At 53.5% G+C, this 23,331-nt stretch overlaps 4 protein-coding genes across 6 annotated transcripts in view; 3 read left to right on the top strand and 1 right to left on the bottom strand.

Moving 5' to 3' along the window:
- Positions 1 to 15: 15 nt before the first annotated feature.
- On the top strand, positions 16 to 1,470 carry LOC149864233 (transmembrane protein 190-like). Its single transcript, XM_090049767.1, has 4 exons — positions 16 to 112; positions 249 to 374; positions 688 to 772; positions 1,252 to 1,470. The coding sequence occupies exons 1-4, from the start codon at positions 16 to 18 to the stop codon at positions 1,403 to 1,405; spliced, it is 462 nt and encodes a 153-aa protein (XP_089905893.1). The 3' UTR covers positions 1,406 to 1,470.
- An 819-nt stretch (positions 1,471 to 2,289) lies between these two features.
- On the bottom strand, positions 2,290 to 4,670 carry TMEM238 (transmembrane protein 238). Its single transcript, XM_090049364.1, has 2 exons — positions 3,800 to 4,670; positions 2,290 to 2,551 (listed from the first exon to the last, which is right to left on the bottom strand). Exon 1 carries the CDS (start codon positions 4,201 to 4,203, stop codon positions 3,802 to 3,804), a length of 402 nt encoding a protein of 133 aa, XP_089905490.1. The 5' UTR covers positions 4,204 to 4,670; the 3' UTR covers positions 2,290 to 2,551; positions 3,800 to 3,801.
- Positions 3,032 to 7,892, top strand: ISOC2 (isochorismatase domain containing 2). Of its 2 annotated transcripts, none has more exons than XM_090049363.1 (6): positions 3,032 to 3,510; positions 5,912 to 6,045; positions 6,551 to 6,763; positions 7,047 to 7,117; positions 7,319 to 7,436; positions 7,746 to 7,892. In XM_090049363.1, the coding sequence occupies exons 2-6, from the start codon at positions 5,914 to 5,916 to the stop codon at positions 7,824 to 7,826; spliced, it is 615 nt and encodes a 204-aa protein (XP_089905489.1). In that variant the 5' UTR covers positions 3,032 to 3,510; positions 5,912 to 5,913; the 3' UTR covers positions 7,827 to 7,892. The 2 variants fall into 2 exon arrangements, with proteins under 2 accessions (XP_089905489.1, XP_089905488.1); XM_090049362.1 differs by lacking the exon at positions 3,032 to 3,510 and adding an exon at positions 4,859 to 4,915.
- A 2,212-nt stretch (positions 7,893 to 10,104) lies between these two features.
- Positions 10,105 to 23,331, top strand: part of SHISA7 (shisa family member 7) — a 38,850-nt gene continuing 25,623 nt past the window's right edge. For both annotated transcript variants that reach the window (XM_090048934.1, XM_090048933.1), the window contains exon 1: positions 10,105 to 10,305. The gene's annotated coding sequence lies outside the window, so the exon portion shown is untranslated. The remainder of the gene's footprint in view (positions 10,306 to 23,331) is intronic.

Below are 23,331 nucleotides of genomic sequence, written 5' to 3'. Positions count from 1 at the left end.
TCCAGCCTTTTAGATATGGGTGTGAATAGGTGTAAGTGGGGAGGGGTCAGCCCTGATCTCCTCACCTTCCTCCCAGGTGACAACGGGATCTCCAACTTCTTCAAACCACTGAGTAAGTACCTGCCCCATCCCTAACCCTGCAGCCCCATAAACTCCCTACCCCCTAAACATTTCCCTCCTCTGCTCCTTATGGTCCCTGCCAGTCCCCTGGGGGTGGGACTAACTAACAGTATTGCTCCCCCACCCAGCCTGCAGCCAGTTGCCTGCCCTGCGCAAGACATGTGGGGGCAAAGCAGAGAGCTTCTACCCCAAACAGTGTCTGCAACAGAAGTGCTGCCACTACAACGGAACCTGCTATCACCATGCTATCGATGGTGCGTGCCCTAGGGGACCCACCCCCATGCCCTAGGGGACCTGCCCCACCCAGAGCTAGTTGTACTCCACCCTGCCCAAGCTAGCCACATCCTTCATCCCCCAGAGCCAGCTGCACTCAGTGCCCTACCCCAAGCCAGGCTCAGCTCTGCACCACCCCAGAACCAGCCACATCCCCACATCTTGTCCCAGAGCCAGCTGTACCCACATGTTTGAAAGTGAGTCCCTGCATAACCAGCCTGTGACATGCACCACCCCAAAGACTGCTGCTTCTTCATGCTAGGCCCCACCCTAAGCCCTCTGTCTCTATGGCAGGGGTCCAGCAGCGCCGCAATGCTGGGATCCTGGGTGGGAGCTGTGCTGGGGCTGCTCTGCTGTTCTTGTCCATCTTCATTGGCTGGTAAGTGCTAAGGGATCTCACATGGAGTGGGAAAGAGGAGCTGCAGGATCTCACCCTCGGGGCAGCACCCTAGGGCCTGGCTGCATGGATGATTCCCACAAACTGTTTGTTCAGACTACTGGGTTCAAGGCTGGCCTCTCATATTGGCTCTAGGTTCAGACTGGGCAGAGGTTTGGCTAAGAGACCCTAGCACCTGTACCCAGGAACAGAGGGAGAAATTGCACAAGGGACAACAGGGAACTTTTCTCTCCCCTACCCCTCATCTGGCCTTGTGGGAGGGAGAACTACTAGCTCAGGGGGCCATGGTGGGGCAGGGGCCCTTCCTTCAGGCCATTTACCCCAAATCTGTGCTCATAGTTGGGATAGAGCCACCCCACCCTCCTCCCCAAGCCCCTCCAGTTGTAACTGATTGGGCCCCTCTGTCTCTCCCAACTGGGAGAGAACCCAGATGCCCTGACCCACATCTGGTGCTCCGGCAGCAAACTGAAGGGCTCACAGGCAAAAGAAAAGCCTAGCTCAGAGTGGAAGGACAGGGACATGGCCGATTTCCTCATGAAGCTGATGGACAAAAGTGATGACAGCAATGAGGAAGAGGAGGAACAAGTGCAGAAAAGACTGCAGGAGAAGGAGTAGGGGAACTGCTGCTCCTGCTGGAGCAGCCCCAGCCTCCCAATAAAGAGCTAATATTTTTCCATCCAGTAGCTCCTCAGCAGCACCAGGTGAGAGGTTCTGGTATAACCAGACCATGTGCTCCATCCTGGGAACAGATGCACCTCAGCATCTGGTACTCCCCCAGCCCTGCTTCCTGCTTCAGCTATGCTCCCTCTCCCTCCCTGGGTGGGGTGGGGAGCCCACAGCCCTCTGCCCCCACAGCAGTACTCAAGTCCCAGCTACCACCTATGGGAGGCTGCAGCTGCTGTGGCAAGAGCTGAATGCAGAGCCCAGCTTTTCCCCCATACCCTACCCCATCCTGTCCCGTCCCATTCCCTTCCTTGTGGGCAGTACTGCCATAGCAGAGCCTGTGGCAGGGGGGATGCAGGCTGTCTGCTGAAGGCTTGGGGCTCCCTGCCCTACTCTCCTCCCCTGGGGCTCCACAACCCAGTGGGCAGGACCCAGCATTGGAAGGAGGGAGTGTAGCACCATGCCACACTGCTATGGTGCCAGGCTGAGATGCCCCTTGCTCACCCAGCACCACCGTGGGCACAACTCTGAGCTGCCACCACTGCCATGCCTCACCTTAGCAGCCATGGTGGTGAGACACTTCCTGGCCAGAGCTGGTCCAGCACAGCTGCAGCCCCACCCCCCTGCTGTGGGTACAGAAATCTCAGAGGACATGTTTATTGCAACCCCACCCACCGATGTTGTGACCCACAGTTTGGAAGCTGCGGAACTAGGCTCAGGTGGAGGGTATGGGCTGGGTCAAACAGGGGCTGTTCTCTTCCTGTCAGCTGGAAGCTATTCCCTTCCCAGAGCTGGGATAGAACCCAGGTGTCCTGGCTCCCCGCCCCCTGCTCCAACCTCCAGTGGTCAAAACACACAGACCCATGCGTAGCACATACAGAGATTTCAATACAAAAAGCAAATCACAAATGCACACCGGCTTCTCCTGGGACAAAGAAAGGTCCCCAGTGACAGACAAATGGATGAAGATGCCCCTTTGCGGGGTCACCAGAGTCCTTGCTGGGCCAGCAGTGCAGTCCACCCCATCTCCAGCAGCTGGCAGGAATCAGGGCTGCAGGTTCCATTAATTCCTCCCCAGGTGCTTGATCCATAGAGAACCTGAAAGCGAAACAGTGGGGCATATCAGGGGGCACCTAAAGTGTGTGTGGGGGGTGGAAAGTCAGCGGTTCTCATCTTTGCAGAACTTTGTGTGGTAGCAATGGGGCTATAACCCAGGTGTCCTGGTTCCTAGTCCCTCTGCTTTCACCACTGGACCCCACTTCCCTCCCAGAGCTGGGGGAGAATTCTGGCCTCCTGGCTCCCAACCTAGCCCCCTCCAACAGCATTTGTGGCAGATGCTGGGATCAATGCATTTTCTGGTCTATCAGCAATCTGGGGGGAAAAAAAGATATCTTTCTGCTTTTGCAGGTCTGGCTAGAACCAGCTCCCAGCACCTGCCTCCATGGGAGAGGGGGTGTTTAAAAAAAAAAACAAAAACAAAAAAAAACCCAAAAACACACACACACACACACACAATTAAAGAGAATTTTAAACCAAAACATTTATGTCCAGGCAAAAAGAAAAATGATTTAATTTGAACCTTATTTTCCAACCTTCCTGACACGATTCCTACTATTGGAAATAAAAAGGGTATTTTTTTTTTTAAATAAAATTTTCCCTTTTACCCAAAAGGGGAAAAAAACCCCCAAACAAACCAACCAATCCCAGCAGCATAGTCTGCCTTGGACTCTTTCCCATTTCCTTTCCGCACTTTAAGTCAGGCCAAATCTTTCTCCAGACTCAAAAAGAGGTCATGCCCTTGGCCTGGGGAAGGGGCAGCATTCAATTTTTCCTCAGGACCAAAGAAATCTGACAGAATTGACACATTCAGTGCAGTCTCTGCATTGCCCAAAGGTTGGGTTTTTCAGCTCAGATCCAGGTCAGATGGGAACAGTTTGCACACCCTGTCCCCACCGGTTTCCCAGCTGCCTCCCCCTTGTCTGTCACATCCAAGGCCCCATCTTGCCTTCTCCAGCCCTGAAACCCAGCTTCGCTCCTCCCCCAGCTTGGCCTGGCAGGTAACTGGAGCTCAGGCATGAAAATTTGATGAGGGCCTTGAAAAGGGTGATGGGTGGTCAGGGGAGTTGGGAGGGGCATACCATGGGGAGTGGGGCACTCACTTCTGGGCCTCCTCTTTGGGCACAAAGGGGTGGGGCTGGTGTTACCCCCAGACTGCCTTACCTGAGTTCAAAGGGGGTTGGAGGGCACAGGGCCCGGGGGATTGGTACAGGTCACAGGGGGCAGAGAGCAGGGGTACAGGCCCTGGGAGCTGGGGGCCCAAGGGTCAGGAGGCAGGGCGGGTGTTACCTCTAGGCCGTGTCGGGAGGCAGCCCCGTTCCTCCCCGCACGGTCCCAAGGGGCAGGGCGCCCCCGCGGCCAGCAGTGCCGGGGCCGGAGCGGCGGGGCCGGGAGCGGGACCAGCGCCGGGAGATCTTGCGGGCCAGGCGGGCCAGCGTGCCGCCCTTGGCGGCGTAGTCGCGGCCCAGCTCCTCGGGGGAGATCTCGATGTTGCCCGTGTACCAGAGGATCCAGCCCAGCAGGCTGAGGAAGACCAGCACCGCGCCCGAGTAGATGAACAGGTCCCCGAAGTCCCGGCCTCGCACGCGCAGGCGGGCGAAGACCCCGGTCAGCAGCGCGCCCATGCCCGCCGCGTCCAGCAGCAGCGCCAGGCCCAGCGCCAGGCGGCACCGGCCCAGGCCCGAGCCCGCCATGGGGCAGCTCGGGGGCTGGGGCAGGCGGCGGGCTGCGAGCTGGGCGGGGCGGAACGGGCGCCCGCGGAGAACCGGCCCGGCCGGTCAGGTGCGGCGAGAGCAGTAGGGCGGGACAGAGCCGGCAGGTAGCGCTCGCGGGGGGGTGTTAACTCCTCGCTGCCCGGGCCGGGCTCCCGGCAGCCCCCGCTCCCCTCCCGGGCGCCGCTCCTCGTGCAGGGCTGGGACAAGGCGCGGGGCCAGCTTGGCAGCGGGGATCGCCCAGCACCCCACACCCCCCTCCTAGAGCCGGCATGGGGCTCGAGCTCCTCGCCAGTGCACCCGCTGCCGCCCCGGGCAGGGGGCCGAGTGCTGAGCACTGACGCCTCGTTGTACCTTTAAAGTGATACGCACGAGGGAGACCCCCCCCCCCGGGACAGAACCGAGGGCAGATGTCAGTAACTGTTTAAAAGACTTCTTTGCTCAGTCACAGGCGCCCTCCCCTTTCTGATTGGCTGAGAGCTTGGACAAAGGGGCGTGGCCCCCAGACCCGGCCTTCACACCGAGAGAGAAGGGGGGGGAAAGAGAGTCTTAGTATGCTGTGATTGGCTAAGAGCGGGGCGGGAAGAAGCCCATGATTGGTCTTCTTTGCCAGGGAGCCAATGACTGGTAGGGGGTGGGGTATAGTTGTTGCGGGTGCTGATTGGCTGGGAGGCACTGCGGTGGGTGTGCGGAGGTAAGTGGAGTCACAGGGCTGGGGGTAAGGCGGGGGTTCAACAACCTAGGGTGGGGAGGAGGGGCACACAGCCGGGTATACGCGCTGTTTTTGCCTGTCCCCGACCTGGCACACGTGCCTGCACACACACGCTGCCTTCGCCCCTCTCCCACAGCCTCACTGCACGTGTACACGCACTGCCTGCCCCCCTAGCCTGGCACAGCCACGTGCACATACATTGCTTGCCCCTCCTGTTCTTAACACACCCATGTGCATGCACATTGCCTTCCGCCCCAGCCTGGCATGGGCAGCTGTGCACACACTGCCTCCCCGCTCCCCCGGCCATATGTGTGTGTACATATATTACTCCTCTCCTGCCTGGAGTGCGTATAACTCCTCTGCTTTGGGCTGACGTGCATGTGTTCACACATACTGTTAGGCCAAAGAACCACACACATGTGCAGCCCCTCTCTGAGACGTTAGCTAGAAGATCCTGACACACTGGTACACTGAAAGAATACTCATGGATGTCTACCAACGTGCTCATACACAAGGCTGCCCCCAGTGCATATGTGTACTGTGGAGGAGGCAGCCTTGCACATACAAACCGCAGTGGGCTTTCATACTCAAATTCAAAGGGCTCAATACACACACCTGGACATCCAGAGCCAAGGCAGCATGACATGAGGGCACATAGATTGACTCCCCCAGTAAGCCCATGGACGCACACACATTCCCCCCCCCTTATATACCTTCTTTGCATGGCAGTTCTGGTTTTGTTCACCAAGGGCCAGTGTCTCACACACACTGCCCACAGCTGTTCAGATGAGCAGGCATGTACATGAACCAGTGGTTATTCTCCACTCCCCAGCAGAACCAGCACACCTTAGAGGGGAAGGAGCCTGGGACTGTACCTTTGCTTCAGTCCTAGGAGAGAGGCATTGGGTGCTCAGGGGTGTTGTCCCCTTCCAGGTAGCCCTGTCCTGATCCTTCCCATTCCTCTGGCTCTAACTACAGAAATGTCCATAACCCGGCTGGGGAAGGTGGTGCCCAAGACCAGCATCCTTTTCTTGTGCGACATGCAGGAGAAGTTCCGCCCCACAGTTGCCTACTTCCCCCAAATCGTGGCGGTGGCTGCTCGGATGCTGCAGGTAACACCCCCACATGGCCCAAGCAAGTGTTTGATACAGCCACCACACACCTGCTAGGGCCCACCCTAGAGGTGGCCGCATCTCAGTGCCAGATGAAAAAGTCCGCGGATGAACCCCACCAATGGTCCTGTTCAGGAGCAGGCAGATGAGAGACCTTCCCACACCCGCTCCCTGCTGGAGCTGTGCCACCCCTCCAGGAAAGATGGGGACCCAGTGGTTACAAAGCTGCTGTTGCAGAGAAGGGCCACCAGGTGATGCCAGAAGAGAAGGGACTGAATGGTAACACTCAGCCCTGTCCCCCTCCCCACCACCCCACATCTGGGATAGACCCCAGAAACCCTGGCTCCCTGTTTTAACCCTCCAGGCTGCACTTTCCTCCCAGACCTGAGGGAGAACCCAGGTGTTATGGCTCCCAACCTCCATCTGTCTCCTGCACCCTCTGTCAGCTGGGTGAGAACCCCAGCACCCTGCCTTAGTCAGGTCACCCTTTTCTTCCTCTCTGCAGGTAGCTCAGACACTGGAGGTACCAGTGGTGGTGACAGAGCAGTACCCCCAGGGCCTGGGTCCCACAGTGCCTGAGCTGGGTGCCCAAGCTCTACGCAAGATCCCCAAGACCTGCTTTAGCATGTTGGTACCTGAGGTGGAGCAGCAGCTGTGTGCCCGGCCTGACTTGTGCTCTGTTCTCCTCTGTGGCATTGAGACCCAGGCCTGCATCATGGTACTGGTGTATAGGGCACAGTTGGCTTTGGGGGGTGGGGATGAGAGTGGAACCCAGGGGTCCAGGACTGCCATGAGATGCAGGGAAGAGTTGAACCCTGGAGCCTTGGGCAGGGAAGACATCTCATGTGGGTGGAAATCAGGAGTCCAGGGTCTCCATGGGGGGACGGGGTACTGGGTGGGGAGGGACTGGGTCTCATATTGGGGTGAGGATGCTCAGCAGGGGAGGGGCTGGGTCATTGTCAGGTTTGGGAGGAATACCAGTCTCATGCTGCTGTCCCCAGAGCACAGCACTGGACCTGTTGGAGCGTGGTCTGGATGTGCACGTGGTGGCTGATGCCTGCTCATCCCGCAGGTGATGCTGGGCAGGGGTTAGAAGTGGGGTAGCAAGGGCTAGGAAGGGAACCCTGGGGTGGTGGGTGCTAGGCAGTGGTGGGGTCAAGTCTTCCAGTAAGGGGCTGGGCCAGTACCCTGGGAGGGGGGTGAGGGGCTGGGTGGGGAGTGAGGGACTCCCCAGCAGGTGGCTGTGCTTATGCCCCCCCCACAAACCTTGTAGCCAGCTGGACCGCCTGGTGGCCTTCACCCGGCTGAGGCAGAGTGGGGCCTTCCTCACCACCAGTGAAGGCCTCGTCCTGCAGCTGGTGCAGGATGCTGCACATCCCCACTTCTGCCAGGTAACACCCTTTTTGTGACTTGTGGGGCCAGGAGTCAGGGCACCTGGGTTCTCTTACAGCTTGGGATGGGAGTGGGGTTTGGTGGGTTAGAGCAGAGCTCAACACACTTGGGTTCTGCCTCAGCTTGTGGAGAGGGAAGGGGTCTAGTGGGCTATAGTTGGGGGGCTGGGAGCCAGGATGCCTGGCTATTAGATGCAAGTGGGCAAAGGGGCTGTTCTGTTCCTAGCCCTGAACCACCCTGTGCCCTTCAGGGGCTGCACGGGGGCTATGTGTGGGGTTGTTCACACCCAGCCCTGCTTCTTATTCCAGATCCAGAAAATTATTAAGGAGCCAGCACCTGACAGTGGGCTCTTGCCCTTCTTCCAGGCCCAGAGCCCCCTGGGCAACTGACCCTGCCTCAGCTACCCTGAGAGCAAGCAGAGGGCAAGCAGCACCCCAATAAAGACTGAAAAACTGCCTCTGTGTGCCTGTGTCTGTGGGGCAGGAGGGGTGTGCATGCAGAATGCTGCCCCCTGCTGTGTGCGTGGGGCAGGGTGCCTGTGTGAGGGGGCAGCACTACACATACAATGTGCACACGTGCCCAGGCAGTGCAGCATCTACCCCCTACCCCAACATAACACAGAGCCCCCTGCCTGCCCTGCTGGGCTTGCTGGAGTGTGGGCTGCTTTGGCTCCATTGCTGGCATGTGCCCCTGTGCCCCCACGTATGTGACTCTACTGCCGCACACTGCATAGGGCCTGTTCAGAGCAAGGCCAGGAGGTCTCCATAGCAACAAGATTTTAAGCCACGCCAGGAACATTGGTTAATTGAGCAAATTTGCCACAATCCCTGATTTCAAAAACAGTTGCCTTCACCACTGAGATGCAACAGCCACTTGATGGGGCGCTACAGGAGCTAGTTATCCTAGGCCTCCACAACCCGTGCTGAGAAGCAGCCACTTCTGCAAAGTTAATCCACTTCTGATGTGAATTAAACTATTTTAAGTAAATACATTTTTACTCTGCATTAAAGGCACGTACCTCAGAATAACTGCATGACTGAGCATCTGAATAAGGATTCAGAAGGGCTTTGGGTTTGCTTTAAGTTCAGCCTAAGTTACTTTGGAAGTGAATTAAGCTAAACCAAATGGGGCTACTTCTGTCTACAGCTGCAGGTTTGGCCAGAGCCATGGGGTCAGGTCAAGGTGCTTACAATGTCCACTTCCAGCTCAGAGCTGTGCTCAGGCTTTCTTTCCATGGGCCTTGATGTCTCAGCAAGGGTTTTTTTCCCTTGTGGGAGAGGTGATTGTGGTGGCAACTGGATTTAGATGAAAGCTGCAGCTAATTTGGGTTAGTTTCCAGTGTGGGGCAGCAGTGTTGGGGACCCCTCATGGAGTGTGTCTGCACAGAGAGGCTGAAAGAGTATGACTAATCTTTGTGTCCACACCTGGAAGGGAGCTTCTCCTAGTACAGCCCTCAGGATTAATGGCTGTGCCCAGCCCATAAAGCCTCACCCCCTTCCATCCCACCAACCCAGGTCCTATCTCAAGGGGGTGCTGCCGTCTGCCCCCCAGACTTTCACCAGAGACCATAGGCCTCTTCTACCAGCCCTGAAGGAGCTACTCCCTGAATGGTCATCAGTAGTAGTAGGCTGTTATCTTCTCATGAATCTGAATTGTTGTGAAAAGAATGGTCACTGGGATTGCAGCCCTGTGCTCTAAAGTCTGACTGTTTATAAGGTGGGGGCTAGGTGGCACTGGTGGCCTAGCTACTTATCTGCCCCAGTGGTCCCCAGCCCAACTCATGGCCCTGGTGCTCCACAGAGCAGTTCTTGCCCCAGGGCCTCTCTGGTCCCAGTGTGCAGCATAAATTGCACTCATTGCTCTGCTGCTTTAATTACCTGCCTGATGCTAATGAGCCCATTAGGAGCTGGACTCAGTTCTGCTGCATGGAGGGCTGGTGGGGAACCTGGGGGGAGGTACCTCTCAGTGTAAGGAGGGCCTCAAGCCTGCCTGATTCTGCACACCCCCCACGTTCTGTCTGTCAATCTGTCTCTTCACTGCCATATTTACTTTGTCTTTTGATCTGTTTGTCTTTTTCCATTCCCATATTCTGTCTGTCTCTTTTCTCCCTGTATTCTGGCTTGGTTTTTCCTTCTTTCCTTCCTTCTCTCCCTGTCAATCTATTGAGTTTCCCTTCCCCCACAGCACCCTCCTCCTTCACCCCTCTCCCCAAGCAACACCCCCCCTATCTCCTGCCAAGTCCCCCCATCCACCCCTTTACTTAGAACAGCCACAGGATGGTGACTGATTGCCTGGTCCAGCCAATCTCATACCCCTGCATCCCACTCCCTGGCCAATCAGAAGCTGGGAGTTAACCTTTTTTGTTAATGAAAAGCACCACTCTCCCCCCTCCCCTTCCCTGGGAGAAGCCAGGGCAGATATGGGGGGAGGGTCCTGGCACTGACAAATATGGTGTGGGGGGATCTTCAATAAACCACGGATTGGGCAGGCTCCACCAATAGAGGCCCTGCTGCCCTCCCCCCCCCCCCGCCAGCTAGCCAATTGAGCTGTCTGGGCGGGGTGGCTCACTCAGACCCTGGCATCTCCTCCCCATAAAAGAATCCCAGTTTTTAATAGAAAGTCCCTGATTTTTATGATTTTTGTAGGGACTTGGGGCTGGGCTGGGAGGGAGGGAGTTGGCAGCTTTTCAAATGCAGGGGGAGCAGAGCTGGGGGGGGAGCCAGGATTTTGCCCCCCAATGGGTTTTTTAAGCATGTTTTTTTGGCACCGGCAGCGCTGATTTGCAAGCAGAGCTAAGGGGATTTTGTAAATGGGGATTTTCTACCAGCGAGCGAGGTTGTAAATGGGGATTTTCTACCAGCGAGCGAGGTAAGAAGAAATTGAGCAACCCCCCTTCACCTCCCCACTCCCTCCCAGGTCCCCCTGTGGTCCCAATTCATGGGGAAGAGAGGGGAGCAGGGATGGTAACATTGTTCTGTTGGCAGTGATCAATGGGAGAAAGAATGAAGGGTCGAGGTTGCTGTGGCAATGGTCAATGAGGACCAGGGCTAGGAGGGATGTAGTTGCCGTAGCAATGGTCAATGGGAAGCAGGGCTAGGAGGGATGTAGTTGTCATGGTGATGGTCAATGGGGGAGCGGGATGTGGTTGCTGTGGTGATGGTCAATGGAACCAGGAATGGAGGGAGTCTGTTGCTGGGATGTATGTACATGTGCAGGCGTGTGTTTATGTGTGTGTGTGTCTACATGCATGCCCAGACAGGCTCTGTATATTTTATGCTAAAGTGCTACTGCTCTGAGTTTTGTCTGCACACATGCATGTGTGTCTTTTCTCAGACTATTTTGCACCAATTTGTCATTACTGCGTATGCATGTCTCCACTCAGATCATCTGGTACTGAAGTGTAGTCACTGTGTGTGCTGATACTGAAGTGTCACTACTGCGAGGGGTGTATGTGTGTCTCCATTCAGTGCATCTGGTGCTGAAAGAGATAAAAACACACTCACACACATTCCCCAGACAGAGAAGGCAACATTTAGAGAACATGCTCCATGTGTTTTGCCTTGTGTATGTGTCCGCTGGTGTTGGTATGTACCAACGTTTGTATTGACTATATATGTGTTGTGGAGATGGGGTGTGTGTGTGTGAGAGAAAGACAGAATTGCACTGGGGCTAAGGTGTATGTCAAAGCTTGCATTGTTTGTGTGGCTGAGTCCTTGAAATGGTGTCCTCAAAATGGGGTGTGTGTGTGTGTGTGTGTGTGTGTGTGTGAAAGTTATGCTGAGAATGGGGAGTGTTGTGATTTATATTACGGCATGTGCATATGATGCTTTTAGTTTGTGTGAGTGTTGGTGTATGTCTGAATTACAGCATATGTCAATGTGTGCACTGTGAATGTGTGACAGATGCTTTTGTGTCAGCAGGCATGGGTATGTGTGCATGTGAGCGCATTCTGCTAGCCGAGTGTAAGAGAATCAGTGTGTCTGTGCACTGTGTATTTGTGTGCACGCGTGCATGTAAGGCTGCTGCTGCTTTGTGTGAGTGTTCGCTTTATGTGCTAGTGCTGCTATATGTGCATGCTCCTGCTATGGTTGTATATGCATGTTTTCTCCTCTGTGTTTGTGTGGAGCAATTTGGTGCATCCTGCATCTGGAAGTATTTGGGTGTGTTCTGATCTGTGTGTGTGTGTGTGTGTGTGTGTGATGATTTGTGCATGTCAGCTCATTTGTGTGTGCATGTGTTTATTTTAAGACAATTCCGAAGCACCTGACTGCAGCCAGCTTTTCCCCTGATCATTCTTGACTTGAGACCTCTTTCAGTTGCAGAGTGCACGGTGAATTAGATATGATGCTCTCTCTCTCTCTCTCTCTCTCTCTCTCTCTCTCTGCACCCATACACAAGTGATACAGATGCAACATGACTGCCTTGGTATTTTACTGGCTGGCATATAGAAAGCTAATGAGGCATATTTAAAAAAAAATCCCCATTGCAGTATCCTCTAGTCTTTAACATATTTATTCATCTTTAAAGAAATGGATGCTGAATGGGTGATTGTGCATGTAAGTGCAGTCAGCTGCCCATGTGTGTGAGTGTACATGAATGTGTGTACATGTATATGAATATATGAATACCTCTGCATGTATGGGTGTGAACCTATGAAGCTGTGATTGTGTGTGCAAGTGTGAGTGGGAGCAATCACATGCTTGTGTGAGTGCACATTTGTGGGAGCAAGTGTAACAATAACTGAATGAGCATCTATGGGCAGGCATGTGTCTGGGTGAAAGTGAATCTGCATGAATGTGTGTGCAAGTGTGTGTAAGTGTGTATGTGCAAATGCAACAGTGGGTGAAGGTGTGTGGCATTGCAATGAAAATGTCTGACTGTATATGTGAATGTGCCTGTGAAGAGTCCAAGACCATCTTCAGATGGAGAATAATCAGTTTGCACCTGTACTTGTGAGTGCACACTTACTTGTAAATGCATAGGCATGCTCATGAGCATGTGAGTGTAAATGTAGGTGCATATCTACGTGTGTGTGTGTGTGTGTGTGTGATTTCCAGGGTGTACAGAAGTGACAACAATAAGCAGGTGAGTGTGCCTGTCTGTGTATGAGTGTGTGAGTGTGCCTGATTGTGCATGAGCGTGCCTGATTATGGGCACATGCATGCTTGTGAGTCTGCATGCACACAAGTATCTGCTTGTGTGAGCATGCACATGGTAGGTATATGAGTGTGTATACAGTGTGTATACATATATGAGCAACAGAAAATGAATGAGTGTATGGGCTTGAGAGTCTGTGTGAATGCAAGTGTACACAGAAGTACATATGTGAGTGCTTGCCCATGTGTTCTGTTAGTATGTGGAGGAGTGATTAAGAGTTAATGTGTGTGTGAATATATGTGTGAGCTGGTGAGCACAGGCGTATGTAATAGCGAATGGGAGATTGCATATGTGTTTGAGAGTTGGGATGTGTGCACACCTGTGACCTTTGCATGTGTGTGTGAAATGACATGTCCATGTGAGTGTGCACATGTGTACTTGCACATACATGAGTGTGCATGTCTGTTCATGTGTGCGTGTGCAAGGGTGTGTGTGCAGCTCTGACTGCCCCAGCATGTCAACATATGTGCATGTGTACACAAATATTGACAACGGACTGTGTGCATGAATGGAGATGAATCTTGGTGAGTATGCCAGAAGATGTGGAAGTTTTGGTGAGAGTGTGCATTAGGAGTTGTATGCAAAACTAGATGGAGAGGGAAGGGACGGATGAGGTGCTGAGGGATGGAGGAGTTACTGGAGATGAAACGATGGACAGAGAGATGGGGTATTGCGAATTAGAGGGATAGGTGGAGGGACTGGTTAATGGGGATTAGGTGGTTGGATGGACAGACGGATGGAGGGATGGCTAGATGAATGGAGGGAGTTTGGGGAGTGGAGGGATGGACAGAGGAATGGAGGGATCACTGGAGAGGTAATTACAAGCCCTAGTGCCTTGTGCTGGCAGGTGTGAGGCTGGCGCCTAGGGGTGGTGGGCCAGCTGGGGTGTTGCAGGGTGGGATGCCTGGCTGAGTCTTCCTGCCCGTTTCCCAGGGGGAGGAGGGGAGAGAAGCTGGGGGATGGGGCTGTGGTTTCCAAGGAGCCATCACCATGGCAACAGTACAGGCTGCCTTGATCCTTTGGGCTCAGCAAAGCTGTCAGAAAAGTGAGGGGGTGGGGGGCCTGCTTGCACTGGGGCCTGAACCTGCGAGAGATCTGGGGTGGGTGAGGCATGTTTAGGGTCTTCATGACACAGGGACATCCCAGTCCTGGGGATGTGGGGAGGAGCAGCTGGGGTGCACCCAGGAGACCCTGGCAATGGGCCCCAGCACAGGACACAGGGTTTCCCAGGTCTGGGAGGAGATGGGGCCTAGTAGCCTTTGTCCCCCCCAGTTGGTGTGCCAGGGATGCTGGAGCCTGCTGGCCTGTGCTTCATTTCTCCTTGCCTGTTTCTAAGGCCCTGTGCTGAGCGAGGCAGATGGAGGGGGCTACACATCTCAGCAGCTTGAGGGAGTCTCCCATTATGCAGCCTCTTTCCACTCTGCTCCTTCATGGCCCACCGGGGTAATGAGGGCAGGGAGACCAGAGCAGCTGCCCCAGGTGCTGCTTGGGGGGCATGATGGAAAATAATGGCTGGTGCTTCAGCCACAAGATGACAATTGTGATCGTGCCATGCGGCGGCAGCTGCTTTGTGTGTGACAACTTCCCTGGGCACCCAGATGCATTGTTACACCTCTGCCCAGACCAGCCATGCCTGCCTTTCTGCCCTGGGGAGCCCCCAGCTGGCCTCTGACAGCAGGAGATGATGGGAAATTGGCCAGCACTCTGGAAGCCCTTGGCCAATGGCAAGCCTACCTAGAACAGAGGATTGTGGGTAATTACCCTCCAAGAAGGCACTGGAGCTAATCTGACCCATGGCAACCCTGCCAGGAGGAAAAGATTGTGAACAATTAGTCTCAGGAGGGTGTTTGGGGGCAGTCTATCCCACAGGGCTCTGCTGATTGCAGAGGACCGTGGATAACCGCCCAACAAGGGGGCATCGTGTAGGTGCCCATCTCATGGTGCCCTGCTGGGAACAGGACACTGTGGGTAATTGTCCTACAGGGGACATTCAGGGTCTGTCCATGCCATGAAGCGTGGAGGCTTGTGGGGCGTTGCCAGCAGGAGGACTTTGGGAGTTGCCTGTGCTACAGCAGCATCAAGAGCAGAGCATTGTGGGTCATGGCCCTGCAGGAGGGTATTCTGGGACTGCCTACGCCATAGCGAGTGCATCAGGAACAGAGCGTTGTGGGTAATGGCCCTGCAGGAGGGTATTCTGGAAATGCCCATGCCATAGCAACGCTGCTGAGAGCAGAGGATTGTGGGTAATTGCTCTGCAGGGAGGTATTCTGGGAATGCCTGTGCCATAGCAACGACTCCAGGAGCAAAGCATAGTGGGTAATTGCCCCACAGGAGGGTATTCTGGGAGCGCCTACGCTGCGCAGTGTGCAGCTGGCTCTGTGCACGGTCCTGGCAGGGGTGTAAAGGAGGACTTAGTGGTGGCGTGGGGGGAGAGGGACACGGAGTGCTTTTGCCATGCGTGAGGGGCAGCCATGGTGGGGGAAAGTGAGAAGGGGCTGCGAGGGAAGTGGAGGGGCTATGGTCACTGGCAGCAGCTGGCCTTGTGGAAATGACGAGTGGCGGCATGTGTGGCCTGATGGGCCCTGATCATGAGTCAATAGCAAAGGGCATTGTGGGAGTAACTTCCCTGGTTTTAGCCACACCAGGGTCCTGTGGTTAACAGGCCAGCACAACAGCAGTCTGGGACTGTGTGCTGCTTAGTGTAGGGGTTGGTAACCAACAGCCTGTGGCCCAGGTCCAGCCCACTGAACACTTTGATTTGGCGTGCAAAACCCAAACAGTGACAGTGCTTCAGCACGGGGGGGGGTTCACACATGCCACGGCAGTGGGGCGATTCAAATCTGCAGTAGCAGGAGGGAAAATTGGGGGCAGTGGCTGCCAGGCTGGAAGTCTTGACTTACCTCAGACCGAGCTGCATTATTTTGGCCCGCCAGCTCTCAAAGGTTGTCACGAGAGTCCTGGCTGAATGGAGCTGTTAGTGACAAAGCATTTCAGGTGGTTTACAAACACAGTGTCATCCTGAGAGCTCCTGTTCTGTGGCAGCCCCCTTGGGAACACAAGTTTGTGGGTAACAGACTAACCCGAGAGCTTCTGGAAGTGCTTACAGCTTAGTGAGTAATAAAGGTTTGTGTAGAATTAGCTAGTGCAAGGATGCTTTGGGAGCCACACTTCCCTTGTGTTGGGAGCAGAGGATTGTGAGTAATTGGCTAACACAAAAGCATTCTGGGAGTTCCTCATCCCGTGATGGCCCTATCAGGAGCTGATGGTTGTGAGTAACTGGCCAAATTCTGGCAGGTCATTGTGAGATGACTGTGCCCCCCTGCCTGTATTACAGCCCAAGCTGAGCTAACACCTGCATCTGTATTATGTGGAGCTTGTCCAGGTCAGTGTGCCTGGCACAGCTGGCAGTCACAGGGTATTGGAGTTTGGGGAGCAGCAGTGCGGATGACTGAAGAAGCAGTAAAAAATGGTGTGTGTACATGACTGAGAGCTGCCTCCTCTGTTCCTGTGGTCAGGAAGGGTCTGGCAGGCCCTGACATGGGGAGAGAAGGAAGGTAGAAGGCAGAGGGATGGAAGAAGAGACGGAAAAGAGAAAGAAACAGATGGAGAGTGAATGACAAACACCGGCTGCTGGGACAGGCAGGGACACAATGAACCACACACACGCACACCCAGGGACAGGCTGTGCTAAGGAGAGGTGCAGGCATGCACCCAATGATTGCACCATGTGCAGTTTGCTCACATAAGCACAGGGACATGCATGCACAGTGGACTGCAGCATATGATGACACGTGCACATATGGACACAATCAGCACACATGACCCGGCTGTCCCTGATGTACACATGTAGATACATACCGGGTTCAAATTTTGGGGGTGGGGGCTGAGGCCCCCCATAAAAGACAAGTGCCCCGTGTAAGATTTGAAAATCATAACCTGGGGCATCTCTGATTTTATCAGAGTATTGTGATGGGCAGCCCAGTTTTTTTGGCAGACGCTCCAAGAATCAAAGTGTAATTTGAACCTTGGTCACACATATACATATTCAGCATGCACATACCCACAGTGAGACACTCTCTGGGCATGCACACACATGCAATAACACATACACACACGTACCTTCACAGATTAACACAACTACATGCTATCTTGGATGCACATATTATACATCCTTACACTATCATAGTAGAGAAAAACACACTGGAGACAGTCACACACTCCCAGCTACACCCACACAGTCACATATAAGCATACATATACACACACTATTACATATATACTGGGAAAACACATGCACTGTCACAAATGCATACACTGGGGCGCACACAGACTGTCAGATGCATGCTCACTCATGTTCAAAAGCATCCGGGAATGTCTCCTTGCTAAAAGGGAGGCGTATACCCAATGGAAAGAAGGGGACATCACCAGGGATGACTATACTGCAGTTGCTCGGGGATGTAGGGGGGCAGTCAGGAAGGCCAAGGCAGAGATGGAATTAGGACTAGCTTCCCAGATTAAGGACAATAAGAAGTCCTTTTTTAAATACGTAGGGGGTAAAAAGAAGGTCCCGGGTAATGTGGGGCCCCTGCAGGACACATTGGGAAATTTGGTTGTCACACCAGATGACAAAGCTAACATGTTTAACAATTTATTTGCCTCCGTCTTCCTAAGTAGGGACCAGAACAGCTACCTCCCTGCAGGGCCCCCCTCAGGCCCCAGGGGAGGCACACCTGGGCCAAGGGTTAGTGAGGAACTAGTTAGGGAACTTCTGGAGGGACTGGACGTATTCAAGTCAGCTGGTCCGGACGATCTCCACCCTAGAGTACTAAAGGAATTGGCCGAGGTCATTGCAGGATCCCTGGCACGGCTTTATGAGCACTCATGGTGCTCTGGTGTGGTGCCAGAGGACTGGAAGAGGGCCAGCGTGGTTTCCATCTTCAAAAAGGGGAAGAAGGAGGACCTGGGAAACTATAGGCTAGTTAGTCTTACCTCGACCCTAGGCAAGCTGTTTGAGAAAATTATTCTGGCACACATCCACGAGAGGCCAGCAGGGGACTGCATGCTTAGGGACAACCAACATGGGTTTATCAGTGGCAGGTCCTGTCAGACCAACCTGGTGGCCTTTTATGATCAGATCACTAAATCATTAGATGCAGGGGTAGCAGTGGACATAGTCTTCCTGGACTTCCAGAAGGCTTTCGACACTGTCTCTCACCCTGTTCTCATTAAGAAACTGGGGGACTGTGGTGTCAACACCCACACAATCAAATGGGTCGCCAGCTGGCTGGAGGGCCGCACCCAGAGAGTGGTGGTGGATGGCTCCTACTCAGCCTGGAAGGACGTGGGCAGTGGGGTTCTGCAGGGCTCGGTCCTCGGGCCTGCACTGTTCATCTTCATCAGTGACTTGGATGAGGGAGTAAAAAGCACCCTGTTCAAATTTGCTGATGACACTAAGATGTGGGGGGATGTGGGCACACTAGAAGGAAGCAACAGGCTACAATTGGACCTAGACAGGTTACAAGGGTGGGCGGATGAGAATAGGATGGGATTCAACACAGACAAGTGCAAAGTGATGCACCTGGGGAGGAACAACCGGCACCATACCTACAGGTTGGGGAACTCCCCTCTTGTCAGCACAGAGGTGGAAAAGGATCTTGGAGTCATCACTGACTCCAAGATGAACATGGGCCGGCAGTGTGGGGAGACAGTTAGGAAGGCCAACCATACCTTGTCATGCATCCACAGATGCATCTCAAGCAGGTCCAAAGAGGTGATCCTCCCCCTCTATGCGGCACTGGTCAGGCCGCAGTTGGAGTACTGCGTCCAGTTCTGGGCGCCGCACTTCAAGAGGGATGTGGACAGCATGGAGAGGGTCCAGAGGAGGGCCACTCGTATGATCAGGGGGCAGCAGGGCAGGCCCTATGAGGAGAGGCTACAGGACCTGAACCTGTTCAGCCTCCACAAGAGAAGGCTGAGGGGGAATCTAGTGGCCTGGTATAAGCTAGTCAGGGGGGACCAGCAGGCATTGGGGGAGTCCCTGTTCCCCTGAGCACTGCCAGGAGTGACCAGGAATAACGGTCACAAGCTGGCAGAGGGTAGATTTAAGCTAGATATCAGGAGGCGCTACTTCACGGTCAGGGCGGCTAGGATCTGGAACCAACTTCCAAGAGAAGTGGTGCAGGCTCCTACCCTGGGGGTTTTTTAAGAGGAGGCTAGATGTACACCTTGCTGGGGTCATTTGACCACAGTATTCTTTCCTGCCATGGCAGGGTGTCGGACTAGATGATCTACTCAGGTCCCTTCCGACCCTAGAAACTATGAAACTATGTTGTCTCAGACATGTATACGAGGGGCACACATGAATGGTGCTGGCTTCTGGGTTTCCTTCGCCTTCATCTGAGGTGCTGTGATGTTGGCCTCAGCTCAGGGGAAAGTTTGACTGGGGGAGGGGGGACACACTGATGCTTCTGCCACTCCTGGAAACCAGAGTGGCCTGACTGAAGGTCTTGCTTTTCTACTCAGAGTCAGACCCATACATATGGGGTCCAGAAGGATTTTTTTCCCCTGGGTCAGGTTGGCATGGACTGGAGGGGGGTTGCCTGCCTCTGTGCGGCAAGTCATGGACCTTTTCCTAGGCTCCTCTGAGTATCTATTAACCAACTCCTTCCCTGTCACTGTAGGGGCAGGATGTTGACAGTGCCATGTCTCCCTGCTTGAACCTATGGCACATTGTAAGGTGGTGTGGTGTTTTGGGTATTGTACCCCTATAGCTGTGGGTGAGGGTTTGCTGTGGTGATTTAGGGGATTCCTTCCATTAACGATTGTTTGTGAATGCAGGTCCTAGATGCACTGGCCCCAGAGGCTCCCCTCTCCTGGTCTACGTTCCTGGACACCCCTGAGCTAGGAAGGAGGTCTGGTCACTTAGAGCATGGGGGTGGGATTCAGGACTCCTGGGGCACCTATACACGTGCACCAAGGCTGCTCCGACACGCTGTAATTACAGCATGTCAGAGCAGTTTCAATTAATTGCGTCTGCTGGAACGTAGTAGTTACAGCACTCCAGCAGACTCCAGCATCTCCTGTATTAGCGTCCCTGCACTGATAAATGGTGGTGAGGGCGCTTGAACTAAGGCTTGTTCAATGAGCTTTAGTTAAAGTGCCCCTACCGCCATTTTTCAGCGCAGGGACAATGATACATGAGATGCTCCAGGCGCTTTAAATAGAGTGGCTCTCAGAGCTGCTTTAATTAAAGTGTCCTCCCCCCACTCCTGGGGCATGTGTATAAACACCTGGGTTCTAGCCCAGTTGGGAGGACATTGTGCTCTGGGGGTTGGAGCAGGAAGGCTGGAAGCCAGGATGACTGTGCCCTATCCCAGCCCTACCTCTGTGACACTCTCTGCTACCATTTTCCTATTGCTGCCCTCTGGGCTGTGTAGCTTCTCAGGGTAGCTAACAGCCTGGGCCTACCCTTCCAAAGACCTGGGCCTACCCTTCATATCTTCTGCCGACCTCCTGATAGGGGGAGCACTGGTCTTATCCAGAGCCAGTGAGATGCTACCCACTCCCTGGGCATTTGAGCAGGGGGGGTACCGCCCCATACCCAGGATGGCATATCTAAGTCCCTCGTGGAGTGGGCACTGGCACCTGGAATGGTTAACCTTCCAGAGGCCAGGCTTGTCTCCATGCCAGATGGCACCCATGTCCCTGAACGCCCAGCTGCCCCACACTCAGGGCAGAGGTAGTTTAGCTCCCACCGCATCTGCTGAGCAGACATTGGGCACTGGGAGAGGTAGGTGTAGCCCCTGGGGCTTCACGCCTCTGAGAGATCACCAGTGCCTGACTGTCTGGGCACAGATGGGTAAGGATGGGCCTGAGGGCCCTGCACTGCGGTGCAGATAGACTGAAGGGAAGACAAAGTGCTTGGGAGAGTTGAACCTGTACCAGCCACAGAAGCAGGAAGGGAGCAGAGACATGGGTAGGCCAGAGGAAGACTGCGGCAGAGAGCATGCACACATGATTCAATGCTGGGTTCAGAGAGGTGAGCAATAGCAAATGGATGTAAATGTGTGGTTTCTGCAGGGCTTCAGGGGAGAGCAGTATACCAGAGGAACTGCAGCAGTTTCTCAGTGCTGGATACAGAGGGGCTCTGTCAGATGAGTGCAGACAAGTCTCTGTGCTGGAGTTTAGAGGTGTGATGGGGTTTCCTTGTTCCCCATTTCAACAAAGGAAGGGAAGAAAGGAAAAATCCCTTTCAGAGGGATGACTCAGGCTGGGAGGCCTTGCCCTGGCATAGATAGGACATAGGTAAACAGCAGGGAAAGAGCAGAATTGTATTTAATTTTTAGATTTATATGCTGCCCTCCCCAGAAGAGACTCAGGGAAGCTTATAATAACAACCAGATAACTTATAAAGCATGATAGAAATATTAAAACAAGATAATCTGGAATAAAACAAGCTCTCCAGACAATGCCCCAGAACTTAACTCAGCTACCTAAGGGCTGCCCAAAGGGACAGGACTTGGGACACCCCAGAAGATGAGCAGGGCTCGGGCTCTGAGGGACCCCAAGGGGAGGGAGTTCTAGAGCTGAAGACAGCTGAGAATGACTTTCCACATGTTCTCACCAGACAAACTGGTGCGCTGATGGGTTTTGTAGCATGTTGCTCTCATCTGACCTTAGCTCTGGCAGGTGGAAAGAGAAGAGCTCCTGCTGGAGAAGGCCAGACTTAGAGTATAAAGACTGTGACTAGACCTGGAGAAGGGTCAAAACTGAGAGGAGTCCAGCTAAGGTGGAGTTATTTGTAGAAAAGCCAAGGCTAGTCCTCCAGCAGAAGGACCACAACTAAGCATAAGGAAAGACTTGTGGTAAGAGGAGCCTTGTTGAGACTGAGTGGGTCTGTGGAGACACTGGGGGCCCAGGAGGCCTGATAATGGAACCAGGGACATTGTAAAATGTGGGATGGGAGCTGGGTGACTGCATGTTCAAGGAGACCTTGCAGAGCCTCTGCCGGTAGATGTACAGTACTGCATTCACAGTCGTTTCAAGATGCAGCACAGAGATGGCCAGAGACAAGGACCTCAGAGGTGCTAGTAAAACTGGGCCTCCTGGAGCAACTTAGCTTGGACCAAGACCCCAGCACCAGGGGGTGGATGTGATGGTACCCTCTTCACATGCTGGAGAGGACGATAGAGTTGATAGAGGCCTTTGTGATAGCTAACGGGGAGGTCAAAGCATGCTGAAACCTGAGTGTTGATTGGACACCAAAAATGGTCTGAAGAAAAATTTCGATATGGGAGAGGGACATGGGGCCCATCACATGTAAGAGAGAGGGAGAATAGGGGCTGCTTTTGGTTTGGAGGGCAAGGACATATGGCCAGGAGCTGTTCTCAAGCACAGAGAGTAGCCTCTCCTCTTTGGGAAGGACCACCAAATGGCCAGAGGGAAGCCAGAGGGAAGCATCAGGCCCAAGCATTGTGATGCTGAGAAAGAAATGGCCTATAGTTATGGGGCATGGGAATGATGACAGGGCACAAGAGGTACAGGGTTTCAGCTAGCTGGAAACCTGAGCCAAGGTTAGGGGAATAAAAGTGGTAGTTCTCATTGATGCAGGGTACAGACAAACATTTTTAAAGGTAGACCTGGTCCCAGAGAAGGGGAGAAAGCTGGTAGCCCATTTCACGTTGGCATGTTCACATAGAGAAGCCTGAATGTATATGTGGGACTGAGAGAGGATAACAGTCGTAGGGCAAACCTGTTAAGTGTTGGCATGTTTCACAAATCAACTCCCCTACCCTATGTTTCTGGGCAAAGGTTGATTAGATTTTAGAGGCCTGATGGAGAATGCCTTGGTTGAGGGGAACTCAGGATGGAACAGAAAGGAAGGGAAGGGAACTAACAGAGCAGAGGGCCTAGGGGAAAAAAGACTGATGTCCCTATAAAGAAGAGGAAGAGGAGGCTGACTGTGTAGAGGAGTCTAGAGAGGAGGTGGAAGAAGTGATCCAGACATAACAGACATGGAGAGAATTATAATCAGAAACCAATTAAAAGTAGAGCAGGCTTGGGAGGATGGATTCCAGAAGATCTAAGAAGGAAACCTGGCAGGGATTAATAGGGAGATACAGTGCCCAGATTTCATAATGCCCTAACTGCCCCCCAGATTTGAGGTATGCAACAAGCTGTTACATCAAATAGATAATGAAGGAATAGAATGAGATAAATTAAACAGTTGCTAGTACCCAACCTGAACAGAAGGGTTGTGATGAGGGTTGCACATGGGACACCCAGGGTGGTGGGGCACTTGAGACATGATAAAACAAAGGACCATGTCCCACTGTAGTTTTACTATCTGGGGAACTTTTGGGAGATCAAAGATTTCTGTGACTCTTGCTGAGATCAGATTGTCAACTGGTGGTTCTGAGGACACTCCCAATAGCATAGTCCCACTGGTGCCAATTCCCCTGATGGAGATTCTGATTGAGAGTAGCTTTGAATGGTGTAGGACCAGCAGAGAGGAGCACCACAGGCTACTGATATACACTAGTCATGTATAGCATGCACTACCCAGAGGCAATCCTGATGTGAACTGTAACAGGCCTTATGTTAGCTAAAAAGAATAATTGAAATGTTTTGCTAGGGTAGGTCTACCTGGAGAGGTATTATCTGATCAAAGCAGTAACTTTATGTCTTGGGTTATACTGGAACTCTGCAAACCCTTGCACATAACAAATCTGATGGTGT

Source organism: Crocodylus siamensis, chromosome 5 (assembly GCF_052110815.1).
Source record: "Crocodylus siamensis isolate JL-2025a chromosome 5, ASM5211081v1, whole genome shotgun sequence".
NCBI lineage: Eukaryota > Metazoa > Chordata > Crocodylia > Crocodylidae > Crocodylus > Crocodylus siamensis.
The sequence above is the reverse complement of the archived record's forward strand: the minus strand, read 5'-3'. Positions and strand labels throughout refer to the sequence as shown.